Source organism: Acanthaster planci, linkage group LG03, assembly GCF_054643075.1.
Source record: "Acanthaster planci isolate LZ-2023a linkage group LG03, COTS_SCS, whole genome shotgun sequence".
In the NCBI taxonomy this organism is placed as follows: Eukaryota; Metazoa; Echinodermata; class Asteroidea; order Valvatida; family Acanthasteridae; genus Acanthaster; species Acanthaster planci.
In genome coordinates this window covers 9,307,437-9,334,769 of record NC_141779.1, presented here as the reverse complement: position 1 = coordinate 9,334,769, position 27,333 = coordinate 9,307,437, and the positions used below count along the sequence as shown (strand labels likewise).

The following is a 27,333-nucleotide window of genomic DNA, read 5'->3' as shown; positions in this document are numbered from 1 at the left end:
AAACCAGAAAAATTGCTTATTTTAAATGCTTTCACACATTGAAGTACATTTAGACATTGAACCAATCAAGTGTATTGTTAATGAACTGTGTACAATACATATGTAAACTCAGAGGTAGACTGTGGCGAGCCTCTTTCAAGTCTTGGCCAAACGTCTAAGCAGTATGGGAAAACTGTTTTAAACATTTCAAAAAATTAGCAGAATGAAGGGATGAAGGACAGTACTGCTCATCCCCAAACAGTTTTTACCATATTGCTTTATGCATGCATCTGTGGAATAGTTGTTTACTTGCCGAAGTGCATAGTAACACTTTCTCACTACAAGTACTCAGAATTTAGAAAACTGAGCATTTTAATCTTCCATTCACAAATTGATTCAATACTTCTTGTTTTTTCCATATTGTCACCATGTTGTTCGGGTTTGTGTAACCAACAAAGTTACCAGTTGCTAGTGACTTGGGCTGGATTCAAAAGTGACCATTGTAAAGAAGGCAAAAGCTTTGAATTGACAACTGAATCTGGAAGCCTTTACTGGATCGAAGGACCAAACTCGCCACAGCTGCACTGGTAGCCTTCAGTATTGAGGCAGATTCTATTCACATTGGTACTTACCAGGCCACTTTTGTATACCCTTGCGCACACTGTGGATCAGCACACTTCAGACCTGACTGAATGAAGCTGGCTTCAATACAGTAACATGTGCAGTATGCACGCATGGTACATGTACATGAACCAGGTAATAGTAGTTCATAAAAAATATGATTTCACCATATCTTTCTTTTGCTTTGGTGCAAAGTCTGCATAACATTACATGTACGTGCATGTACATGTAGATCTCTCCAGAATTTTCACTCCGAGGTACTTTTCAATCTTTAAAATTACATAGTCCATGTACCGGTAGATGTTGCAGGATCGAGGAAACTGGATGTACAAAATTTCTCCTAGCAGTGTTGATTTTGTTTGGAGAATGTTGGCTCATGCAGGCTATGTTGAGTACTACAGAGTTCTATTTCCAGATTGATGTGTCTTCACACAAATAATATGAGAGCGGTCACATGCTTACTAGGATGCATGCATGTACGTCAGAGTTGGGCACCTAACTAGTAATCAATACTGCTATGGGTGTATCCAAACCTTGCTTTAACACACTGAATATCAAAAAGGAACAATATTAACCAAGTGAACACTTCTTTGAACAGGTCAGGGGAGCTTCACATGCACTGATTGTAATCAAACTTGTAAACGTAAAGCAAGAAGATGAACAAGCTATCCTTTAAAAAAAAAAACAGTTTAAACAATGATGTATTAATGTACTGTAACTACATGTAAAACTCTGTGCCTAGGGTATAGAGAAAGACTGTCCAGTGCCCAATTCATATTTACCAGGGATTGGGAGACTAACAAGTCATTGATACTGATACAGTGCCCAAAATGGGTGGGTTACTCATTAGCCAGTAGACCACTTCTAGCCTCCCTCTTTCAGAGTCCTGTATTTAAACCATAAGTATATGTACATGTAATCTCTCAAGAGGAAGCATTCCTGGTTTCTAATTAAATGATAGCAATCCCTGTTGTCTTGAGCACTGAGCACTTTGTACACCCCCAGAAAACATACCCTTAAAATATGAAGGGTGAGTAAACTGTAAACAGCTGTCTACATGAATGTGATTGTCAGTCTCTCATAGGTATACATGTAGGTAATTCCAGAAATGAGGGGTCCAAAAGTGTGACATTTTGGTGTCCCTGTTACATCTGACCTTTGTTACTTGACATGGAAATATCACCAGAATTGACTCAAACTATCACTATTTGTTTGGCAGGTAATTGCATCAATTTGTCACTCTTGGAAATTAGAAAATGTGTTCTGAATTAACTTACAAAATCATATGTCAGGTGGGACAGGGACGCAAACAAAAATGGACCCCTAATTTCTGGAATTACCCATATACAGTACATGTACATGTAGACCTGTGGGACATGTACTGGTACCGATGTGCAGCATTTCTGTCAGCTGTTTCAGTCTTATTCACATGGCTGTAGAATAGACCAGGCCAACAGGTCCAAAGTACATGTACAGGGCATGCATAAGTACTGTACTGTCCGTACATGTACATGTGTGTATCAGTACTTGCCAACATTATGTCTATTTTTAGAAAGAAAAGTTTCCCTCTTAAGAATGAAATGATCTTGCTGAAACATTGTCCTTTTGTACATGTACACATTTAAGTGGTGTAGAGAGACCTGACTTTTTCATGAATAAATTATTTCCTTGAGTGGGATATAACATGATATGTACATGTACATGGGTCCCAGAAACCATAGGCTTGATCCTATAGGCATTATTTGTGTATATTTTTGGCAATGTTTGGCCTGATTTGCTTTTCCTAATTGTGGACCCCTGTACTCTCTGAGGTGGAGAAGAACTCTTGTTGGGAAATCTACGCACCATTGCCTTCTGATTGGATACTTTTGTGTGGAAAAAGCTGCCAAAGGGTGGGCAAAAATGGGACCGACAATTGGACATTTTATTTTTGTGGGGTTACATTGTAGCTTTGAAAGGCCATCTTTCCAAAATCAGTCAGGATTATTTGGGGCAGGTGTTGTCCCTTTTGAGGAAGAGATCCCTCCAGTTGTTAGGTAGTTTATGTGTCAAGGCCTTTGATCTTTCACAATGAATCCTGCAGCTACTCTGACAACCTACTTTTGGTGGGAATATGGCTATTTTCTGATTAGCTGACCCAGTTGTGCTAACTTTGGGGCAGCCTTATCTCACATTTTGTTTAATTGTCCCCGTGTGGCAGTCATGTGAATCCAACCTACATGCAAATCCTTTAGAATTCTCTTGATTGTAGTAGCTTTTGCCCCAAAGTTTTGATGAATAATTAATAATATTAAATACACAAAAATGCATGTTCTTTCTTCAAATTTTGCGTCTTGCTCATTTAGTATGACTTCTGAACAGTTTATGGCATTTTCATTTTTCAGAGTCAGTAAAACCTTGAAATCTAATGGATTCATGTCGACTGAGACGACATAGGTGCATTTGACACAGACCAACACGTGCACATGAAATTCCAGGTGAATGCTGGCTCGTGAACACGTACTTGCCAACTTGTGATTCACATGCATGATAAGTTCCCTCTGTAAGGCCATGTAAAAAGATTGGTGAACGTCCTTTTTTTTTTAATCGTGGGGAGGGCATTTTTGTCTGTTTGTTTTTTGTTCAGTTCAACATACATCTTTACTGGATTGGAAAATATACGAGCAGTTTCCTGAAATGAAATGAGTTTTATTTATCTGCTTTGTGAAAGGGTTTTTGTACACAGGCAAATCATTCATCACAAAAGGAGCAGGGGTTGTACAGCCCGTCAAAAATAGGAGGATTTTCTCAGAGAGGGTCGCAGTGGTGTATCTTCATGAAGTGGAATTAGTACCTGGGAATGGCCACCGCTATTGAGTATTGACCCAGCTTGCAGCAGAGTTCTCAGGCTGCATCGGAATTACTGGCTGAGGCTGCAACTGCATTGTACAAAGCTATTGTGGTTGCCGCCTCGCTGGCTGCTCTATTTTCCATAGGTTTATGCACGTGGCCGCAACCGCAGCCAATTATTCGGATGCGACTTACACAAACGCGCTAACGGTTTTCGTGAATCTTAACCTCGCTCCCATGAGCTCGATCTTGCTGCACCATGGAGTTGAGGTTGGGTGAATTTGCACTCGTACATGTAGATGTTCGGGAGTAATTGGCAATCCAGAAGTATCATTGCTAAAGGGCCTAACAGAAGATCGCTAAATTTGAATGTGGAATCACCCAAAAGGCTGTTTTTCTGTACAGTTTTTAATAAATAAAAAAATGAGAAAAAAATTAAGGGCAGGTGTATTTCGTAGGGACGGGGACGATCACCAACTATTCTTTTTTATGTGGCCTATAATGTGACCAAATTTTTAATCAAATAAACGGAGAGTAGAAATAATAATCAGAACCTCTGTTGAACATTGTGTTAATCATCCCAGGCTGAGGAGCCATGATGATTGACAGCATTGACCAATCTCATGAGGGCAAAGCGATTCCGTAACCATGCTAGTGTAGTATACGCCTCATGCCTGCAGTATCATAAATACAAATTTGTCATTTATTGTTTGGATGTTATTACTATGTGACTCAATTGTGACCCTGAAAAATGTGTATGGAGTTCTAATTTGGCACGTAGCTCACGGGAGCTTACGCATTTTTTTTTTATTCCAGATAATGATGCCACAATTTGATGGATGATTTAAGTAAAACATCAGTGGAGGTTTAAATTTATAGAGGTCACTTAAATGGCAAACAAGTCAAAGTGAATGTGTAAATTCAGTTATGCAACGATGGAATAAATCAAAATTTGTTGTGTAAGGTAATTTGAGAGGAAGATTCCCTTCCGACTAGAAGCACATCCATAAATCATTGGCTACACAGAGAAAAAAAGGTCTTGTCCTAAAATTAGTTGTTTATTTGGGAGGTCACAGCTGACCCTGTCTGGGGATTCAGGAGTGGGACGGTAATTAGTCATTGGTATTCATTCTGTACCCTGGCCATCATTTTTGTGTTCCGAAAACTGTTGGACTAAAATTTCATGGTTTGACCCACCACAAACTGTACTGTGGTAGCTTTACCAGGTTTTGAAGCTTTAATGGGTATGCAGCACATTGCAGAAAACCAGTCGCAAGCATTATATGTCCCATTACACTTTGGCTGGTTACGTGTTGGAGCCGCTCTTTGAAGTGCGGCCCCCGGGAATTGGACCTCACAGAGATTTACTAAAGCATTAAAACCTGAAAGAAAAACAGAAAACAGACTGTGGAATCAGTTGGAAATCCTGATCAGCGCACCCAGTCAGAGCAAAGAAAAGGCACCATTGATTGGATGTTACATGTATCTGCAGGCAAAGTAGCTTACAAATTAAATGGAGACCTTGAACTCAACTGCTACATATGTTTGAATTGTCACAAGCAGTTCTTTCTTTTCACAAAAAAAAGTTCGTAACCCATTACCGGAAAAGTTTATCATCTTTATCCCCATGTCTGCAGCTGATAGCTTGTGTTTAATAATGGCTTTGCTTTTCTTTGTAAAAGTTTGCCAAGGTATATTCCCCATAAAAGGGGTAGCACACAATACCTGTAATCAACAGTGCAACTAGACTGAAAGCCATGTTTAGGGGCTGTGTAGTGAATGAAGAAGCTTCAAAGGCTTACAACATTTGTATAGAAAATACTGAAACATTCACATTTGGGAGCTGTTCTATTAATAGTCCACTTTGCACTTTGTATTTAGTAAGATTTGTACATAGAGATGAAATTTTGTTTTGTATTCACATTTTTTTTTAGATAAATGGTATTATTTTATCTCAGGTATAAGACCCAATTAATAAAGTATAACATGTACAAAATACCCACATGATTGGTTAACACAGAGACATAATGGAAGACTGCATGGGCATTGTGCAGTAGCAAGCAGCTTTACTTCTGGTGTATTAAAGTTTTGTAAATATGTGTAGCTACATGTATTATGCTTCTGAGGGTACCTGATTTTTGGGGAAATGGGTGCCTAGTTTCAAATTCCCCCAGGAAAGCACATCCCAAGACCATTCTGCTGGGGTGCGATGGTCCATCCTCAAAGTAAATGCCGCCAGTTTTAGTGAATCCTTATCTGAATGATGGATCGTCGCTTATATTTGTGGAGACTGCTTCTCCTTGAATGCCAGGGGAAAAAAGAGCTGGGCCATGAATGACACAAATTCAATGCCTTCACATGAATCATCATGTCAACACTGTACACCAGTTAAGTGGCCCTGTTCAAATTCACAGAGTGTGGCTGAAAAAATTAGGTGGAAACTGTTTCATGGGCCTAGTAGATGTAGGCCTACATTTAGGAACCTTGTTTCTGAAAAAAAATTGTTTTCCAGATTGCCTATTGGTTATCCAACTCAAGAATTTAGCAAAGGTGTTCAGATGTTGTTTATATTTTCTGAAGTAAATATCTGAACTTCCATATAAAAGTAATAAATATTCATTACTAGTGAATAGTAATTTCTGTTCTGAGTAGTAGCAGTGCCCGTATTGCATGTATCATTTGCCGTTTTAAGTTCAGGCTAAGGTTACATGCAAAACCTGCTCCAAGAGCTACTGCTGTCTGTTGACTGCATGTGCTCACGTACTCTCAACTGAACTAGCAAAGACCTACATGTAATTAGGCCTATATGTGGACATGTGCCTCAAGACACAAGATCTGGTGCCAATGCTTGTGGACATTTCAATGAAAAGTAGTTGCCGCACTTGTGTCAATCATTATGCACATTCATGTACATTGCACTGTAGCCTTTGCTAAACAGTGGGCCACATAGTACTGTTAACTTCTGCACAAAATGTACGCTACAGTTTTGAGTGTCGGCATGCTGCGTCTCTCACTAAATTGCAACTCAAAAATGTATCATGAAATTGGGTAAAAAAAAAGTCGGGTCAAGTGGCGATGGTACAGTGGAATAAAAATTTCAGTGGCTGTACCTAGTCTTTTGCGCCCCAACCTGAAAGACTTAATTCCAGATCTGTTTGGAGTGCAACTGTGCTCGTCGGGTGGAATTAACAAAGCTATTGTGAGCTTTACTGCAACTTCTTTTACTCTGCCCTAACTGGATCACCCTTGGGGTTTTTTGCACTGTTCTGCAAATGACTGCTGGCAATAGATACAATTTGATTTTGTGTGGGTGCAAGCTTGCTTGGCAAGCTTACGTGCTGAATGTCACGTACATTTATGCATAAATAGATATGATTGTCCTCATTGATGCTGGTTAGTGAAAGAAAAGTGGGTGTTTGCGCTTGCATTTACCAAATGTGTGATAGCTTCATTGTACATGCAAATTTATATACCAGCTTGGATGGAAAGTTACACGCATTCGCTGAATGCATGACGAATGGCAAAGTTCTTTTTCTTGAATTAAAATTTTATGCATCCTGCTGTCCTAAATAGAACAGTTGAACTTGTTTCAGAGCACAGACAGAATTTTGTAGAATTCTTCAGTGATTCACTCAAAACATTCAAAAGATTTGATTGCACGTATTTTCTTCCATCTTCGGAAGAAAAGAGTGACACCTTTCTCATGCATTTACACAATGCATGCAAGTTCTGTAAGGCAATTTCACACCATGATATTGCCTACCCAAGTTGAAAGCAACATTGGTCCACTTTGTGAGTGGATGTCTTGGACCAGCAAGACAGTACTACCGTTCACATTAGTACAAGCATGAGCAGGTGTCTGGCCTTAATCTTTGCCCAAGCAAGATGTGAGCACACAAAAGTGGTTTGTGCACACCGACAGCATTCTTTGGCCAGCCCACGTGTTTTACTGAAAGAATTGTGCACCAGTTGTGCAAGTGCACTCTACAGCAATCACATCCTTCCCAACCAGGGATGAATGTCACCTTTGTAGAGTGCCAGAACCCTAAATTCTTGCTACTTTGAAAGGGATTCCGCAAATTTCAGGGTTCATCTTGCCTCCAGTAAGGGGAATTTTGAAAGGGCCTATGAATACACATTTACAGGCTTACACCCGACATAAACGTATACAGTACTTTTTTGCATCCTTTTTTTAAAATTGATGTGAGCCATATGTATAAATATTTAAACGAAACCAAATCTGTGTATTTCTTCCCCAACAAAAATAACTCCTACATGTAATGCATGTAGGCTGATAAAATACCCAGATCTGTGTCAGCATTGCTCCTTCTAAACTGGGAGCTTTTCATTTTTGCATTTAAGTTCCAAAAGAAGAATTGAATGCATATATGTTGGCTTCACTTTTGTTTGTACACGGTGAATGTGTCCAGTCTGCATTTAGGATTTGTTTAGCCATGTTTCAAGCTTTTGGACTCACTGGGAAGTTTATGAGGTGCATTTCACAACAAGCTTCCAAAGTGCCTCCAAATACTTTCCTTTGCTGTTTTTTGTCTGCTCTGCCATGCCAACGACCCCAATGCATCCCTCTCATCCCTGCAGGGTACAGCTTGCTTCCCATGTAGCCCACATCCAGCCCCACACAGAATTCTGGGCCATGCCCGAGATCAGTGCCCTGGCCCATGCAACACATAGCTAGAGAAGCTCTCTGTCCTTGCTTTGGTTCAGCTGGCACCCTGCCAGGCATCGTCCTCATGCTCAATTGGATTCAGTTGTCCATGTCAATTCCAGTCTGCCACCTCCAGTGGGCTCCCCGCTGCTCCTCGAACCAAATGGGGTTTTGCAGTTCATATTCATGTTATTATTCCCCAAATACTTTAGGCAACACCTTTAGTGCTGACATCAGAACAGCTCGGTTTCCCTGTGGTTTCCCAAGTCCCATGAAATAAGAGGCACAGTTGTGGGATTGGAACTTGGGCATTGCAGTTTGCAGTTGTGTACATATTTATTAAAGTATTTCTAGACTTTACCTGGAGGAATCACTTTCATACTTGTATAAGATCTTTTTACACATCTTGTAAGGACATTTTGACCATTTCATTCGTTATGGATGGAGCTGTACTTCAGAATGTATCCAAAATGATGCTTAGTTCACACTCTTTTGTTTTCATTGTGGGTTTTTGTTTGGATCATGATTGAGATTCTCCTTTCTGTAACGTCTGGTTTTGATAACCAACATAACATAGGCCCGAGTCCACGTCCAAAGTAGTGTATCAGGTGTGAATGCACAAACTCCGCACAAACAAATTCATGGCTTGACATTAACAGATGACAGAAGTCTATTTGGGATACTTGAAAAGTATCGAGCCAATGTGCAGTTGATATCAAGAATTGCAAGTGTAGGTATAATGTTTGACCGAGTGTTTAGCTGTAGCAGACCCCTTTTAGGTCATTCTTTCTTTATTTTTAGTCAGTGTGTTGTGGTTTGATGGATGGTGTGACACTCACTTGTAGGAACCCTTTTGTCAGTGTCAATCTTCAGAGGATTTTTTTTTTCAACCCTAGGGAAGCTGACTCAAAATTGACTATGGGTCTGACTGGGTTCTTCCTGTCTGTCCTGGTTTTAAAAAAATGTTACATACTTGGAAGTGTGGTCCACATTGATACTGCCACCACCAGTTTTAAATGACATGTTTTTGGCTTATACTGTACAGCCTCCTACCAGGGTCCAAGTTTCATTCAAGGAGTTGAAAAAAAAATCAGACTGAAAGCCTTGGATTTTTGGCATGGACTTGCCGAGAGGGCTGCGACCACCAAATTCAACCCTGCTATACAGGGTCGTTGCTCTTCAATTTCAAAACACCATTTGGTGTGATAGAGAGTGAAAAAAAAGTAATTTAATTTGTGGCACAAAACCCTCCTAAATAACAATCCCCCCACAGGGCTTTTGGGACAATCCAACAATTGCAAACTTAGGAGGAGGAATGGAAATTGCTGGGCCAACAACGGGAAAATTCAATTGAGGGCTTTTATTAACGGCGGCTGATCAGATCAAAAAGGACCTTTAGCTTTGCTGGTGTCCTACCAGGCTGAAGGCAAAACACCTGCACAAACCCACCAATTTTCCCCTCCCCCTTTTTTGTCCCAAACCGAACCTCATGAAAATATGGGAGTCCGTTATCCTGGGCTGACTTTGAACCACATGAATAAATATTGCTTTAAAAGGTATGGACACCGTACAACTATTTGTCATTTTAGTGGTACGGTAGATGTATGGTGAAAGATTATTTCCCTTTTTATGAATGTCGGAAACATCTGCATCAGTGATTGGTTTTTGCTGTCTACAACTCCTTTTACACTGAATTTTGCATTTTGTGAAATGGATTGTAGTAGAATATTAAAATCTCGGAAGCACAAATTGCTCCCAAACTTAACTTAGTGACCAGAATCAAAATCTGGTGTCCACGTTTGGTTACCAACCAGTTTTTCTTTGAGTTATCACACAAAAAACTTGTGAGCTGAATGTACCATCATACAACAATCAGGAGAATTCACAAAGAACAATTCAGTTACATGTCTGCAGCATTACCCCTGATACATGTGCTTGCATTCTGTATACATACGTTTCATGGGAAGACTCAATAATTTAAATGATGTAGGCACTCTGTTATGAAACTTGTTGTTGGGACTAGTGAAGGATTCAGGATTCTTAAGATTGGTGGGGATCATACCTTTTGTCAACTCACAAAAGTTGGCTGCATCAAATGGTTTACTAGTTGGAATGACCGAAAAAGGATACTATACAAGCAAATAGGGCATCGCACGCCAATCTTAGCAGAATCTTTGCAACATTCAGAGACATTGAAAACTTTGAAAGTGGAGATTTTTTGCTTTGGTTTGATGTATATATATGTTTGTTTTGAAAACCAAAAAGTAATGTCCACTTTCCCAGCATTTTGGACCTTGAGAAACTTGTCCAATTAGCAAAGTTGGGCAAAATAATTTGGCTTCTGCTGTGATAGCAATGGGGGTTGTCATGCTGTTGGGCCTTGCCACATATGTCCCCAATAATGAACTCTGCAGAATAGGGGCATTGCCTTCCGACCAGTAGCCACCAATGTCTGCAAGAATTTCATCGGAATGAATTTACATGTCGTGTTTACCAGTGCAACAACTTTTTGGCATACTTGTCACTCAGTCAGTGCACAGGTTGGTTCTTACAAAAACAATGCTGAAGCCTTGTTTCTGCTCTGGATCATGTTTTCTGAGTTCTTTTTTTTTTCATACTAGGGTGTGATTTCTCAGGATTTTTCTAGATTTCAGGATTTTCCCTTTAAGAATGACTTGAAGATCACGTAAGGTCAATACATGTACTCCCATGTTTAAATTCAGAATTTCCCTTGCATAAATCTAGACTTGTGTGTGCAGTATACAAGGGCATATGGGAGGGGGAGGTTGGGAGCCATCCCCCAAAGGTACTCGAATTTTTTTTTCTTTTTAATAATGAGAAAAAGGCAAATTTTGGGGTCTGTTTCATTTCTTTTTTTCAGAAACGTGTAAAACAATTCACAAATGTTATCCTCACCTCAGAGAGGCCATAAAAGTTACCTGAAAACTGTCCAACTTTTTGGTCCCTCTAACAAGGCCCCCTTGCCTCAAAATATTGGTTCTTGATTCGTCCAGATTGTTCATTGTTAGTGTGATATCAAAAAAATCAGCAAGTTTGGGGTTCTAACAAGCCAAGATTGTCCCAGAGTTACATTTGTGCATATTTATTTTCCTGAATGACCTAGTGTGATTGACCATCATTCTGTGCATATGGGTAATTCCAGAAATTCAGGGTCCAAAAGTGTGACATTTTTGTGTCCCTGTTACATCTGACCTTGTTATTTGACATGGAAATATCACTGTCATTTATTTCAAACCATTACTATTTATTTGGCAGGTAATTTGCTTTAATTCATCACTCTTGGAAATAAGAAAATGTGTTCTGAACTTACAACTCGTATGTCAGATGTGACAGGGACACACACAAAAAAGGACCCTTAATTTCTGGATTTACCCATACATGCATATGTGCAGTTGGAATACTAAATTGGTTAATTATTGAAGTGGTTGTCAGACAAATGACCTAGCCTTCAAGATTGGTTGTTCACTTTCGCATGAGTCATGTAATGAAGAGATTTACTTTAGTCTGTGTGGCTGACATGTACTAGCTACTGTCTATGTAGTGTTTATGTTTTGTTCTTGTTCTCTTGTTTTCTTGTAGGATTGCCACCGGCTTTGGGAGGGTATCCTGTCTCAAGTTGTCAGCGTGGCCATCTTGCTTGCATTCCGCCTCCATTTCATGGGCAACAAGCCGCCCCACTTTGCCCCGTCTGACAACCCCGCCGCCAGTGACGAGAGCTTGCAGACGAGACTCCTGACATTCCTGTATCTTCCAGTACTAAACGCCTGGCTCTTGGTCTGCCCTTATCGTCTCAGCTTTGATTGGTCGATGGAAGCAGTGCCACTGATTGAGTCGCTAACTGATATCCGAAATCTGTTCAGTTTGGTATATTACAGCAGTCTGGCCGCCTTTGCCTGGTACTGCTTCCAGGAGCTAGAAGATTTACATCATGGACACGAAGTAAACAACCGATTAAAAGCTGGCAGTTCAGATTTCTCAAACTGTCCGAGTAATTGTAGAGCTAGCAGAGCTAGTAATGGCCATGGTGTTGCATGGACTGGATCGAGTGATAAGAGAAACGGACATGCCAGAAACGGGTACACCCACATTCCAAGTCCAAGTTGCAACAACAGCAATGGCAACGGAATCAGGCATGACACCTTGTCATCCCTCCGAAAGCGAACCAGTAACGGCCAGCGGAAAAACCATCATCACCCCTCATCGCAGCTGACGGGCAGCTCATCTCCCTCCATAGCTCCGTCAAGCTTTCAGGAGAGGACACGGATCTTAAATGTTGTCATCGTCAGCATGGTTTTCATGATTCTCCCATTCGTGCCAGCCACCAATCTCTTTTTCTACGTGGGCTTTGTACTAGCCGAGCGTATCCTGTACATTCCTAGCATGGGCTTCTGTTTCTTAGCTGCGGAGGCCGTCCACCAGCTTTGGGCACGGCGCCCGAGGAGTCAAAAGACAGTCGTCATAGCGATCACCACCTCTCTCCTCTTGCTTTTCAGTGTGAGGACCTGGATGAGGAACTTTGACTGGCAGTCTGAGGAAGCCCTCTACAGATCAGGCATTGATGTCAATCCACCAAAAGGTACCAACCTGGAGTATTAAATTGCATAGTCTTTTTTTTTTTTAACACTTTTTTTTCCCTTGCAGTTGAAATCATCGTCATCAGCTGTCTTGCAGCACACATAGTCTGTCAGTAGACAAATCCAGTGACATTTCACTAGACATGCCAATGGCCCGCTTTAATGGTGAAAAAAAAAAGAAAAGCTCAGAATAGTGGTCCTCACAAGGCTTGCATCCATTGTCAGGGACCACGGCAAGCAAGTGACCAGTGATAGCATTTTCATGATCACCAGATTTGGCTATAACTTGCGTATATTTTTTGCCATCTTCATGGTCTTCTTCGTGATAATATAGGAACCGAGAATACAAAGTATTGTAAAGACTGGAATTCCTCATTTTTTCCCTCAAAGTCCAAGTTACATTCCTGTGAAATGTAGCCCAATCCTTATTGTAGAAGCAGAAACCTGGATAGTGATTAAAAATTACTGGCATGGCCATGCCTAAAATGGGAATCATAATGGCACTGTAAAGATAAAAGTGAATCCGCTGACGAAGCATTTACAGTAAAAGACTCAAAATACACAAAATAGACTTTGGTGCTCTTTATTTGTTATGACAATCGAGATTCCCAATTTAAGGTGTGTTTTAGAAAGTCGGCTGTCTCCTGGCAACAGGAGTGGCTGACAGACATTATCTATTGAGCAAACAGCTCCACAGGGTGCCAGACAACACTTGTCAGACTTATCCCCTGGTAATGTGGCAGAGGTTTTGATTAATCTTGTTGAGCAGTTCAGCCCTCTTCCTGATGTGGTGCATTTGCCATTTAAAGATTTACATGTAGCATGTTTGCCCAGTGCCTGTGTGTGGAGTACATGGTTGTATAAATGTTTCCTTAAACACAGTTATCGTTTGTGAAAGCAAAGAGCTGCTTGGTTTATCCACCCAGTTATTTTAATTAGATGTAAGCAACGGTCTTGTTAAATCAACTAGTACCTGTACCATGTAATTGTACTTTAAAAATGATGAATCAATACAGTTTTATATATTCTGTAGTCTGTACATGTGATGAGAGGATTTATGCCTTGCTTTGATGTGAACCTCCTACCCCAAGTTTCCAAGACTCAATCACAAAATACCAGTGTGTCTGATGTAATTCCCTTCACAAGTCCATTCCCTTTCACTCCATTCCAATGCATACATGTACGAGCATAGGCCAAACATTCCCGCCCACCAACTTTGTTTGTTTACACACCGTTCATTTTGGGGGTTTCTGTATAACTCTCATTGCCATCTGTTGCCATTTATATCTTTAGCAGGCAGGAAAACAGGCAAAAATGTACACCATCTGTCCTCGACCCTTATGACAAATTGTCATTTAGCATAATTTGTACAGGGTAGGGAGACCCTGTCCATCCATTTTGAAGGGTGGTATATTTTCATAAGTGGCAGTGGTGCAGAGACCAGTAGAGCAGGGTTCAAAAGTCATCAGCGATGACCGCCGTAAACCTTGATTTTACTAGAAATACAGGGCAGTTCAAGTCGATGATGCGTACCATGAAAGCTGTATGCTGTGTAGGTTTATCCCGTGTGGCATTTTCTTTGCAGAACTCAGAAAATTGTATATTTTTCATAAGGTGCATATATACACATTAAATGTTGCAGTTTATTGCCACTTGAGGTTTGCTTTATTTCTTTCATAATAAAGGCATGGTGGGATTCCTCTCACTTTTTTTTACTCTAACTACTTGGTACTCTAAGTTCTAAAAACCAAATTAAAAAAAAATAATATTTTTTCAAGTGTTCAAACAAGAAGTCTCTATCTTATACCCTTGACTGCTATTAGGCTGTTCCAGACATGAGAAACAATTTCCAGAAATATCATGGCAACTGTCATTGAATCAAATCAGAACAGTTCCCTGACTTTGAAGAAAAATTAAGTTGAGATATGAATTGTTTGTTATGACAACTGACAGGGACATATTGATATGGAAATACCTGATTACAGGCTCCAAAGTCAATAGAGATCTGCCAGTTGGTGACTGCTTGAATGTAATTGGTTGAGTAAATGGCTGATAAGCATTACCAATGTACATTGTACACATGGTGACCCACAGGTGTACATGTACATGTAAGTGTGAGGTCTCTTGTACTTTTGTAATAGCGCAGCAAATGAAGTGGTCTGAAGTTGGGGATATTTCAGCATTCGCTGTATTGATTTGAAGGGGAAAAAAATTAAGTTATCAATTTGGAATGTTGAGCTTAAGTAACCCAGGAAAAACGAGAAAGATACTTCCAATATGTAAAGATTGTTTTTAAAAAGTAGATTTCTTGTACATGTAAGCAGTGCCTTAGTGGAAACCATTTTACCTTGAGTGAAGAAATGTAGCAAAGAAATGAGCACAATCACAAGTTTGATGGCAACCTTGCACTCTTAATCCATTGAAGGAGCCATGCACTTTGTTCCCAGCTGAGACGGTTTTTCTTTGCATTCGGATGAACTGAAATCATAAATCTCTCCATTTGCAGTGGGAGCCTATGTTTAACCTGTTAAAGTCAATTTAAGAAGGCTTACTGTACATGTAGTTCATGTATTGTCAAGGAAAATCCCACATGCCACCCACTTTACAGCAAAATTAACTTGCATTCCATTTTGTGTCACTGGTCGTATCACTCAGCCATTCATCAGCCTAACACAGGTCTAGAGCCAGTAAATGATATTTTGATCTGAGCACAAAAGCATCTCCTCGATAAAGTTTGAATGGTCTCTTTACACGCTTCCTGCCGGAGGCTATGGTCCAAACAACCTCTTTTTCAGCATCTTTTGAATGTTGGTTATCCCAAATTGATGGACCATGGACGTTCCCGGCCAGTGAAATACAGAATGGAGCTAGGTGTCACAGTTTTGAATCATCGGTTAAACTGAGAAATTTGTGCTGTCGTCTGGTTTTTTTTTTGGGGGGGGACTGTCATAGTGGATCAGAATACATGTAGCAGGGGAAATGGAAGATTAAATTAGATTTTTACTTTTGCTGGCAGCCGAGGGGTTGATGTCCATATCCAACTTGCCAGCATGGGTTTAGCTTTGTACACTGTCCTTCGTTCATACGTACAAAATCTGTACTCCTTAGATCCACAATTCATGCTTCCCATTCCCAGACTAGTGCAGTACACATGTATACATGTAGCAAGCAGTTGAAAGTTTTGATCAAGTAACTGTTCCCTTTCAAATGACAGTTTTGATTGATCAAACAGCTGACCAATCAAATGCTATTTTTATGATTTAATCTGCAATAATAAAGTAAGCAGTTGGCCATGAGGTGGTCACAAGTAATTTTTTTTGCTGTGGCATCTGCACAGCAAGGCCTTACATCTACTTGTTCCTTTGCATCCTTGCATTCATCCCACATTTCATACACAGGATGTTTGAAGCAATAGTTAAGAGGTCCCTGGCATTGTCTTGCACCCTCTGAAAAGAAGTCTTTATTTTGAAAAGTAGCTTTTGATCAGTTGAATAGAATATGTAACCAAAAAATATATAAGACATGTCCTTACAGTTCAGGTAAACTAGTATGTTTTCTGCAATGGCAAGCTGTTTGTTAGTGTATGAGAGTTTCATTATATGAGCTATGGTTTCACCCAGAGATCACACACTACCAGCTGTGAAGGTTTGTAATCTGGGATAAGCGATGAATGGATGGCAGTGTCTGATCTCTGACATGTGGGACATTTTCAAGATGTGATGTTTAGCAGGTCTCGGTCAGTGCCCAAAAGTGAAGTAGATCTACCTGTATACAGGTCTTCTGGATGTCTCATCCAACGTTTTATTGTCGCGCATCCTGTACATTGTACATATTTCAATACAATTTTCTCACATCCTAGAGGTTGCATGAAAAACAAAAGATGTGTTGTTGAGGTTTTGGACTTCGAATTGCCTGCAGTGCAAAAATGTGACAGCACGGGACTCAATGCCTACAGACTAGTCTTTCACTGCTGCAAGCTCTGTATGTGAGTTTCATTTTGAAAGCTTTGGAGGAAAATTTCACGAGCTTGACTGGAACTGGGACTCCAACCCATAACCCCTTGCTTGTTGAGTGCAGACCACTTTTCTGTGGAGCTTGACAGGGCTTGCTGGCTAATTTCAACTTGATGGATTGAAGCTGGCACGTCTAATGTTGAAGTATCAGCATCCAGCAGTAGCTGTAATTCTTTTGGTGACATATCCAGGTCTGGAGACTGTGATAACTCAATGAATGTAGAGTATGGTGCTGCTTAAAAGCATATGACTAATATTTTGACTCTGGCCAAAAGAGTGCCCTTAGTAGTACACAGACCCGTACATGCATAATTTCACATCACCGTGTACAGGTGCATATGTACATGTACAAGCACGATGTGTGCAGTGAACAACTGTGTTTCGCCTCATCAGCCCACTGTGCTTTATGAAATGCTGAGCATGTACATGTACATGCTGTGTGTGACAGTTGTCTCCATTGCTTGAGAATTTCTAAACTAACACAATATGTTTTGTTGCAGGAAGTTGGACTCTGGTGGTTGTTTATAAAAACTTGCACTTTTTTCTCTTCGCGAATGAGTTACTTGTACTAAGTAAGGTTTCATTTTCAGTTGGCCATTTTCCAAACACTGCTGTGCTGTCCGAATAAAAAGAGATGTGCTCCATTAAATGTCCCACCACTGGATTCCATATCAGTGACAAAAGAAACTCAACACCTTGCATGTGACACCCACAATTAATTGTGCCAGTTTGTTTTGTCCCAGCAATTTGCCCTGAATTTCCCCCTGACATTTATTGTCAAACTCACCAAGGAAAAGAGGGAAATTTCTTTAGACTTTGATGATTTGGCCTTCTTTCCTGTCATTTAAGTCTTTCATGAGGAAAGGATGAACTTTGATGCCAAGCATTTTTTCACAATTTCACAAACTTTCTTACAGTCCACAAACATGTTTACTCTGTGACAAACAAAAGTGACGTTTAATTTGATGAAGGTTGACTGTTCTACATTTTTATGCAAGTGCTTTCACCTTTAACTTTGGAGGCTATTTAAAAAATACATACATTTAAGCAAGATTTAAATGGTTTTTTTTGGTAAAGAAATTGCCCCTTGTTAAAAGTACTGAAGTTTTGTAGAGGCTTTCCGATGGCCTTGTTTGGGTTGAAGTATCATAGACCCTGAAATTTTTGCAGGTACTTTATTGCTGAATAAAAGGTCACATTCCAGACCACAACTGCACTCTCAACATACTTTTAAATTGTGTCACTCATACACTGTATGTGAATGGTAAATTAAATATTTTACTATTTCAAATTTCATTTATTGTAAACATATTCCAGTTTTTGTTCATTTGTAATTTTATGTCCACACAAACTCCAGTTTGGTAACTGTTACAATTTAAGCAACAGTCATCAATTGAGACAAACCCTTCAAAAGTTGTTACATCTTGCCAGATTTGGATTAAAAATAACTAAATGTAATTAAAATTAAATATGTCTAGATTGAATTGCACAGCTCTCGGGAAAGAAAAAACAAGCTCTAAACAGCTGTGAATAACTACTGTGCAAATGTGTGATCCTCTTTCACTTGGAGCAGAAATTCAGTGACATCTTTTCTTTTGACTTACTCTGCTAGCGTGGGGAAACCTGGCCAACATCCTCAAGTCCCAAGGCAAGATGGGAGAGGCTGAGGAGGCATACAAAAATGCACTGAGTTACCGTGGTAACATGGCTGACGTCCATTACAACCTGTAAGAATTTTTGATGCTGGTTTGCCATTGTTTCCTTTTTTATGATCATTCCACATGCAGCATTGATCAATTTTAACTTATGCACCTGTCCTACATCGATTATTTTAAGTTTGAAAAATACCTTGTCTGTTTTTGTAATAAATATTTGCATATTATGTGCCGTTGTTCAGGGGAAGACGGCAAATCCAAACCTACGTTGTACAATTATTAACCGCTGTAATGTAAGACATGTTTTGAAAACTCCACGGGCACATGCATAGCATGTTCAATACTTCATATCCTACATCACAGCAGTCAACAAGTGTTTTGTCACATCTCTGTCTTAATGATGTAGTTTTCGCATGGTTTCTAAAGGAAATTCAGGGCAATAAAGGAATCAGGAAGGAAATTCAGGGCAATAAAGGAATCTTTGACCATAAGTGCTTGCTCATGTGTACAGGTAGGTAAAATGTAACTTCAATGGAAAAACCTGAGGTCTTTTTTTTCTTTGAATTTGCCTTTCCAGAGGAATCTTACTGCAGGAAAGCAAGCGATATGAGGAAGCTCTCGCCAGTTACCAGTTGGCCATCCAGTGCAGACCAAGACTGTCAAGTATGTAGTGTGCCCTGGTTCATTGCATATATTTGGCCTGGTTCACCAGTGACACTTGTTCTCGTGCTTCATCACTTCACCCCAGACATAGACTCAGCTTTACAAGTACAGCAATGCTTTGAATTCGTCAACAGGTTGGGGCTGGCAGACATTGCACAGTAGACTTGGTTCCTGAGATCTCCCAGCCCCCTTTGCATTTTAAAAATATTTTGTTGGTCCTTTGCCGTTTTTTTTTTCTTAGCCAGAGCTGTGGAATTATTTTGAGTATCTGAGTACGCGCGCCCAAAAGAATGGGTCATTAAAGTGGGAATCAGGCTCACTCCACAAAACCAAGTCTACTGAACACTGACTGACTATGGGCGTGAGTGTTTTTGGGTGGCCAGCTTGTCAGATAGGCGAGGGACATTTTCAAATTTGTTGACATTTTCAGCTGCTTTTCTTCCTCACATATTCATATTGTATCTAGCATTAAAGCTAAAATGACGTGGACCATGTGGACTTTTTTCCTTTGGTGTTCATTTGTTAGCACACTACCTTTATTTCACATTCTCAAAATTTTGTCTATTTCATATGCTGGCCAGACTCCATTATGTCTGTTTTCCATGTAAGCACTCCAAATCTTAATTCCTGGTATACATTCCCGGTACAACCAATGTTGTCCTTTGCGTGAGCTGAATGTATTCACACAGTAGAGGTGGTGTATTACTTATCAATATGAAACAGTTCAGATGTTGCAGTCATTTCCCTTTTTTCATATTGTAGTGGCTCATCTTAACCTGGGTATTGTTCTGAACACCTTGGGACGGCACGACGAGGCGGAGGCAGTGTACCGGCATGCAGCCACCCTGGACGACGCGGGTCTGAAGGACCCCAAGAATCAAATGACTGGGGTGATATCCTCGCTGTTCAACCTGGGCCGACTTCTCCAGGACCAGGGCAGATATGAGGTACAGATAGCAGAAAAAAAGTGTATTTTTTACTCAGACAGGCCTTTTTGATGGAATGATTTGAAAAGCTGAGTGCTGTAACGGGTGAAGTAATCAACAAAGGTAGAGTAGATCCCTGTCATGTTGTCAGGTTGAACACAAATGTTTCTGTAGTTATTGACACACCCATCCCAGCAGGAAAATGTACGTGATATGTGACATGCTCAAATGAGCAGAGTACATGTATAATTACCACACAATTCCTTTCAGAGAAACAAATGAAATAAAATAGTGTAGCCGAGTTCCTGTATGCACATTCATGTTCCAAGTCCACTCAGCTTAATCTCAGGGTCAAGCCTCAACTTCAGTGGTTCCGAGTTGATGTCACCTTTTGCAGATCAGAGGATGACTCAATCAAACTCCATATCGAGTCAATGATATCAGTCCACATTCCAGGGTCTGGACACCATACGAAGTAGGGAAGCATCTTCAACTGTGGGAATACCGTGGTCTGTGAATGAAGGCTTGGAAATTAGTGTCCAAACAATTGAGGAATCAAGTAATATAATGGTGATGACCACACATTTCAACGTTGCCGTATTGTCACAAGATGGAAAATGTATAATTGCACATGGGAAGACATGATAGTGATAGTCAATTTAATACACAATCGTATGTGGTTATGTACAGGAAGCCTTAAAAGTCTTCAAGGAAGCCATTGAAAGACGACCTAACCACTACACACCCCAGAGCCTGTACAACATGCTAGGTAGGCATATTTCGGCTCCGAAGGACTTACTACCTTTTTATTTGGGACTTACTGGACAGACATTACCACCATTAATTAGTCTTGTAGTGTAACAATTGCTGTACCCTCATGTAGATTTCTATGTCATTTTCTTGTGAAGTGTTTTTGCTCTCCAAACTCATGATGCCTTGTCATTGTGGTTGACGGATTTCTTGCGCTGAAAGTCCAATATTTCTTGAATTTGGAAACGAGCCCTCACTGTCCTTAAATCCAACATTTGCTCTTCTATAAAACACAGAAAATCATTCTCAAGGTGCCACTCATTTCATCCATCAGTAGAAAGTTAAGATACAAACATCTTTTGAGTAGGATAAATCTGTATGTCTAAAGCCAGTTTTTTAAACCTTTGCTAGTTTCATATTTTGTTGATCAGGTGAAACATATTTCAAACTCGGAAGGAATGAGGATGCAGAAAAATGGTTCAAGAAATCGTTGGAAGCTAAACCCGACCACATACCTGCACATCTCACCTATGCTCATATGCTAGGAAAAACTGTAAGTCCTTATTTTGTTTCTTCATGTGTCTAACTGGCATTGCTTTGGTATGTTTCCAGCAAAGTGCTTCAAAGTCCTTCAGTCTAGACATTTTGTTGAACATTGAAGATGAAGAACAACTTAAGCCCCTGAAATGAAATATAGTGTCTATCATGAAGTGTTTACTATTTAGTAAAATCTTTTAACTTCTCACTTTACAGAGCCGATTTGCAGAAGCCCAGAAATTCTTTAAGAGGGCAATAGACTTGGAACCAAGCAATCATAACGTATATCAACATTACGGTAAGTAGCAGGTATATTTTGAAAAATCAGTCCAGCTTTACCATGAAATGCTCTATTTCATCCAAAAAAACACGCAGATTGAGCCAGCAGTTCTTGCCTGATTTGCATGTGACTGCACGTTCATTATTCCAGGCCAGTTCCTGAACGACCTCGGCCAGTACAATGAAGCACTGGCCATGTTCAGCAAGGCGTATGACCTCCGACCTGATGACCATGAGGCAACCTTTAACCTGGCCAATGCCCTGCGCCAGGCACGCAACAATGAAAGGGCAGAGGAGTTCTACAAGAGAGCAGCCCTTCTAAAACCTGAGGTGGGTCAAGTCACTTCTCCTCGGAAGGAATGCTGGACTCATCTATTTTCTTACAAGCCAAGTTGAGAGATTTTTTACTGCAAACCAGGATTTAAACTCGGTTGTGTTCATGCGTCACGTTTGCAGGCAGCAAGCAGTCACATGAACCTGGGGGCCATGTACCACCTGAATGGCAAACTGGGAGAGGCGGAGCAAAGCTACATGGAGGCGTTGCGGCTCAAACCCAATGACCAGACCACCCTGCAGAACCTGATGAAGCTGCGCTCGCTGATGGCCAAGGTGGCCAACGGGGACAGCAAGAGCACCCCAAAGGCCACTGATGGGTAGTTGCCAGCAACGGGAAAACAGCAAGGGTGCAATCACGGTTTGGAGGTTATCCAAACCTCAAAACCTTTGGCCTTCTCTCTGTCCTATTTAAGGCTTCAGTTTCCTGAACCCAGCCTGCTAAGTTGCATTGTTGTAGTTGAGACTTTTCAAGAACTCATTACTTTTCATAAGTTCTGTAGATTCTCAGACATGAAATGAATCATATATTTAGGCTATAGAACATAATTATGTAATTAAAGAATGGCGATGGCTTAAAGTTTAAGTGTGCTTTTAATTGTAAAAATCTCAACAAGACCTTCTTAAGATCTTTGGAGATGATGAAACATTCATTTTACATTCTGCGTTACCATTACACAATCCAAACTGTATTCTACATTTAGAAGAATCAGTAAACTCTGAGTACTTTGAGTTTAAAGTCAAAGTACTCAGAGTTTTTCCATCATTCACATTTGACATGACTCAAATTTGACTTTTCATTACACATTACCTTTGTGCGAGTTCGGATAAAGGTCTCTACTACAACACTGCTGAGTGAGCCCACTCTGACTCTGTGCAACTTTGCTGTCTGTTTCAGAAACATCAAAACTGTACAAAATTTGGAATATTCTCATTTAGTTGGAACAGTAGAATGTATGAAATGTTTGATTGTGGAGCCTGAGAGACACAGCAGAGATATGGCAAATAGCCTGAGCTTTGACGAGTTGCTGTATCGTGTTACAGATGTGCACTTGGCCGCATCTGAAACATGAATTCTTGTACTGTGGCCGAGGACAGTCAGTGACAGAAAGACATAGCCGCAAATGCTCAATTTGCTGAGGCTGTCCACTTCATTGCTCACGTAATCCCTGTGACTGTCTCTTTCCAGTTTCTCCTTACATCGTATGAGCTGCAGATGAAAAGAGATTGGGTCAACTTGGGCATTATGGGTTGTGTCTTACATCTCAGCTTCATTCTCAAACTTTTACTTCATTCCTAAATTCAGAACTGTTTGTAGGTCTTTGATGTTTGTACCATATGCCGAGTTTGAATGCCAAGTTGGCAAGGTGTCCATATTGTAGTCAGTGCAGTAATTAAGTTTCTTTTTTCAATATTAAAAAAAAAAGGATTAATTTCCTTGGTTTAAAACTTTCCTTGAAAACGACAATGCAAGTAGTACTTAGGGAAAAGCAAAATGTCTCCATTGATGTACATTTTGTCAACAGAGTCAACATTTCAAAGACGAGCTATTCCAGCAAAATAGCTTATAGCTTATTTTACATTTTGTTCGTATATGTACACCAGAGAATATGATATAAGTTTGTGATGACATCAGGTGCTGGTCACACAAAACAATTGGTTAAAAACCCTGAAGCTTTGAAATGTAATCTGTTGCAGTATCTAAGACTCTTCCTCTGCTCATAGCTTATCCCACCTTAGTTTTCTCTCACTGAGTTGTTTGTAGATATTTCTTGTTAGTGTATATAGCAAATTCTGTGACTAAGTAAGACTAAGTCAAGGTTTTTAAGGAGTAACTCAGTGAGAACTCATGAACTCGTTTTTCAGACATGAAATGAACAAAACATTAAGGTGATTTTCTTGCCAATAAGATGGTAATATTTGTAATAATGCTGGACATATCAGATGTGTCTAAACTAAGAATGTTTAAAGAAAACGATGTGTGTAATCTGAAACAATTCACTGTGAATATTTTACCTTCTTGTCATTAAAAAAATGACAAATTGAATTTAATTATTTGTATGATAGATGTTTGAAGCAATTGTTAATTTCACAAAGATACATATTCATATATGCAGAGATTGGTTTTGATTCAACACATCTCTATTTTCAGGAATGTACACATCTGATCTGGTTGTTGCTCTGAAAATCCTCAACAGTCACTTTCAAGTTGCTGTTTATACAGTCAGTAAATCCGATGTAGGTAATTTATGCTCATTTTCATCATTTCACTTTCTGTCTCTGAAACTAAACAAAATTCCTGTGAGGTACACAAACACATTGAAACCAAAAAGATTATAGTGTGAGTCAGACTATTTACAAAAGCTTTGGCTGCGACTCGAAATTGCACATGTATCCATGAAAGTCACTAGCTAGCGGCTGCAGCCACTTCCCATAGACATTAGTGTCCCTGTCAGTTGCAACCATCTGGTTTGATCACAGCTGTATTGTGCAGAAAAGTGTTGACTCTCTAATGGTTGATAGAAAGGCTGCTTCGAAGATCAACTCGGACATTTTCAAATACAGGTACTTTGGACTGTTATGAAAGTTTGAATCCCTACAAGCAGGAAGTGTCCGTTGAACTTTCCAGAGGCCTGTCATTTACATCCAGAGAAACACTGGTGTACTCTGCCGCAGTTCTTTGCACAGAAGTCTACTGTCAGTGAAACCATCACTTTTCAGTGCACTCACGGAAGATTTGCATGTTTAATCATCTATTTTAGGTCAGTCTTTTAATAAACTGCTTTTGGATCTAGAACTGTCCCCCCCTTAGAAAAGGCACAATTTCTGAGGGCTCCATTTTAAAGAGCTCCTTAATCAGGACTGTGTGTGCTCAGAGTAAAAAGGGAACTGATTTGATTCAGTTCAGTTATGAATTTTCTTTCAACACTAGTAGCCTTCCATAGGGTTTTTATTCCAAATGAACAAAAACCTGGCACTTTGCATGTCCTTGGTGATACAAAAGGGCACAGACCACTTCACTGGACACAGGCTTTTTCTTTGCAGGTTTCAAATTCACAGCACAAAAGAACTCAACAATGCATAGCGTGTTAGATCCAGAGGAATTATCCAGAAAGGAAGTCATTCTTCCATTTCAGATTGTCCACTGTGATTCCTTTGAGGCTTGGCACATTTATTTCCTAAAAGGATCAGAAGTAGTAGATTGATGGCAATAAAAAGATGGTCTTTTTTTTCATTTGTTGCAAGAATTGAATTGATATAGCTTTCCTGTTCTAGACCACTGGCGGTGCAAGCAGGGGGGTCAGTACCCCCTCCCCCACTTTTTTACAGGGCGTATAATGGAGTGGGGCTTAACGGATTGCCCTATTAATGGCTGATGCCTGATGGTCTCACAACTGCCCCCCCTTTGAAAATTGTTCTGCTGCTGCTGTTCTAGACTTTGTGTATTTGTAGAAAAGAAGTGATTCTAGGGCCATCATTATGACATTGCATAGAAAAGTTGTAGCAAGCTTGTGTCATTACACCACTGTTTCAAGCAACTCTTATTCTGAAGATAAAGTGTTCTTGGTTTTTATTGTTTACAGAAATTAATGGAGGCTCTTCTAGCAGGAATATTGTCAGCCAAAAAAAAAAGAATTTTCACAAAGGCTGCAAACCTATCAGTTTGAAGCCCTATAACTAAATCATATTGCTGCCTACAGTTTGTATGAGGTTTTATTCTGTATATGTGGGACGATAACTATGTTGATTGTTCAAGAGCTTGTAAAGTATTGCTGATAGTTTTATACATAGAGAGTGTTGAAGGTATACATTCTGCAGCGTTGTGTCAGCTGCTGCCTGACAGACCATGTGGAGAAAGGTCACTATGCTTCGTGCAATGCAACATTTTTAACTCAAGCAGTGCACCAGAGGTATACACATTTTTAATTCAAGTACAATCTGTGAGAGTATCGTTGCAAAGGGGGATGAAGAGGTTTTTTTTGTGCTATTTTTTGTGTTCACTTGTAATCAAGAGAGGGAGCCGTGGCCATACGTTGATCTAAAAAAATGGTGGCTTTTTGTGTTTTTTCATTCCTATGTTTTGGACCTGGGAAGGGAATTATTTAACCTATTGTTGGAAACAAATGAATTATGCCCTTTTATTCAGTTTTGGAAGTACCAGCCATAAGAAATGTTTGCATACCTTTATGATTTCTTGTTTTCAGACAAAAAGTATACATACAGAAGAGTTTCATAATGGAAAATAACCATTTCACTTTGCTTTAGCTAAATTATACATTGCTTGTACAATTGTGATTATTTGTTTTGTAGGGGTTGGGCTTGGAATAAAAACCTACTTCCAAAACCTACTACATTTTATTGCAGTAGTTCTGAAAACGAAATCAAAATGCAAGAAGTAGAAAGAACACTACTGTATTACCACTGAATTTGTTGGGGGTTACTGAAGCTCCGATGAGTTTGTACACTTTCATGAAATTGAATTCTCTTCCTACCAATTATTTTCATGTCTTTGTAAAAGAAAACCGTGCAATTGTAATTGTTGACTTGGAATTTAAATTATATGTTTCTTTATGATGTATGAAGTTAAAGAAGTATAAATGGTGGCTTTTGTAAAACCTTAATCATGAGAAGTAAAGTACATTTGAATATTTGGCTCTTCTGATTAAATGGTGAAATTTGGAAAGGAAGGCCATTGTTGACACAATCCTGTATCATCGGGCAGTTTTTCAAGTGAGTGGCAAGTTAATTCAGTGTTGCAGTAGAGTCATACCTTTATTGCATTGCATGGTCTCTGCCATTACCTCCATATTCAAAGACTTGATGATGAGTGGTTAGATAGTCACATTTTGTCCGCGAACGTCACTTGAAATCCATCGTTGCGGCTCTTGTACAATAAGATAATAAGCTGAGTTTGGACTTGAATTGTCTTACAAGTTTGGGACGAGGCAACCGCCATTCCTGCACAGATATTGAAAAATAGCCTTTGCATTGTGTATCTCAGCAAAATTGTCAACAGAGAACAAAACCAAATCACTTATTGACTAGGCACCAATTTTACAACCCTCAGAACACCCACCCAGATACATTTGGTCTGTGAGGCATGCATAAACAACGGCAAAATCATCAAGCGCAACAAGTTTGAAGCTATTTGAAAACCATTCCCTCGTCCCCATCCTTCATGCACTTCTGGAAATTTGATTCTCAGGTTGTGAATCGCATTTTAAAGTACATTTATCTCCATATCTGATACAACAGATAGCGTCTGAAAGTCTATATTTAACCACGTGACACCGGATGACATGTAAACTCACACAATTTTCTTTTTTGTTCCACGGAGGATGTGCACACTTTAAGTCTTTTTTATCCGCACGATTAATGTATTAATGCGTAGCGCTTGGTTGTGTCATAAATTGTAATTTCGAAGAATTTGCATAAAAAAAATCTGACCTTTTCCGGGTAAAAAATTCTATGTTAATCCGACTGCTT

General features: G+C 39.8%; 1 protein-coding gene across 1 annotated transcript in view; it reads left to right on the top strand.

Moving 5' to 3' along the window:
- tmtc2 (transmembrane O-mannosyltransferase targeting cadherins 2) overlaps nucleotides 1-26,551 on the top strand; it is a 52,510-nt gene extending 25,959 nt beyond the window's left edge. The window contains exons 3-11 of the mRNA XM_022242641.2: nucleotides 11,696-12,692; nucleotides 18,316-18,430; nucleotides 18,936-19,021; nucleotides 19,784-19,968; nucleotides 20,638-20,716; nucleotides 21,129-21,250; nucleotides 21,451-21,532; nucleotides 21,665-21,843; nucleotides 21,970-26,551. Of these exons, the coding sequence (XP_022098333.2) occupies nucleotides 11,696-12,692; nucleotides 18,316-18,430; nucleotides 18,936-19,021; nucleotides 19,784-19,968; nucleotides 20,638-20,716; nucleotides 21,129-21,250; nucleotides 21,451-21,532; nucleotides 21,665-21,843; nucleotides 21,970-22,170 (2,046 nt within the window). The 3' untranslated portion in view covers nucleotides 22,171-26,551. The remainder of the gene's footprint in view (nucleotides 1-11,695; nucleotides 12,693-18,315; nucleotides 18,431-18,935; nucleotides 19,022-19,783; nucleotides 19,969-20,637; nucleotides 20,717-21,128; nucleotides 21,251-21,450; nucleotides 21,533-21,664; nucleotides 21,844-21,969) is intronic.
- Nucleotides 26,552-27,333: the final 782 nt, after the last annotated feature.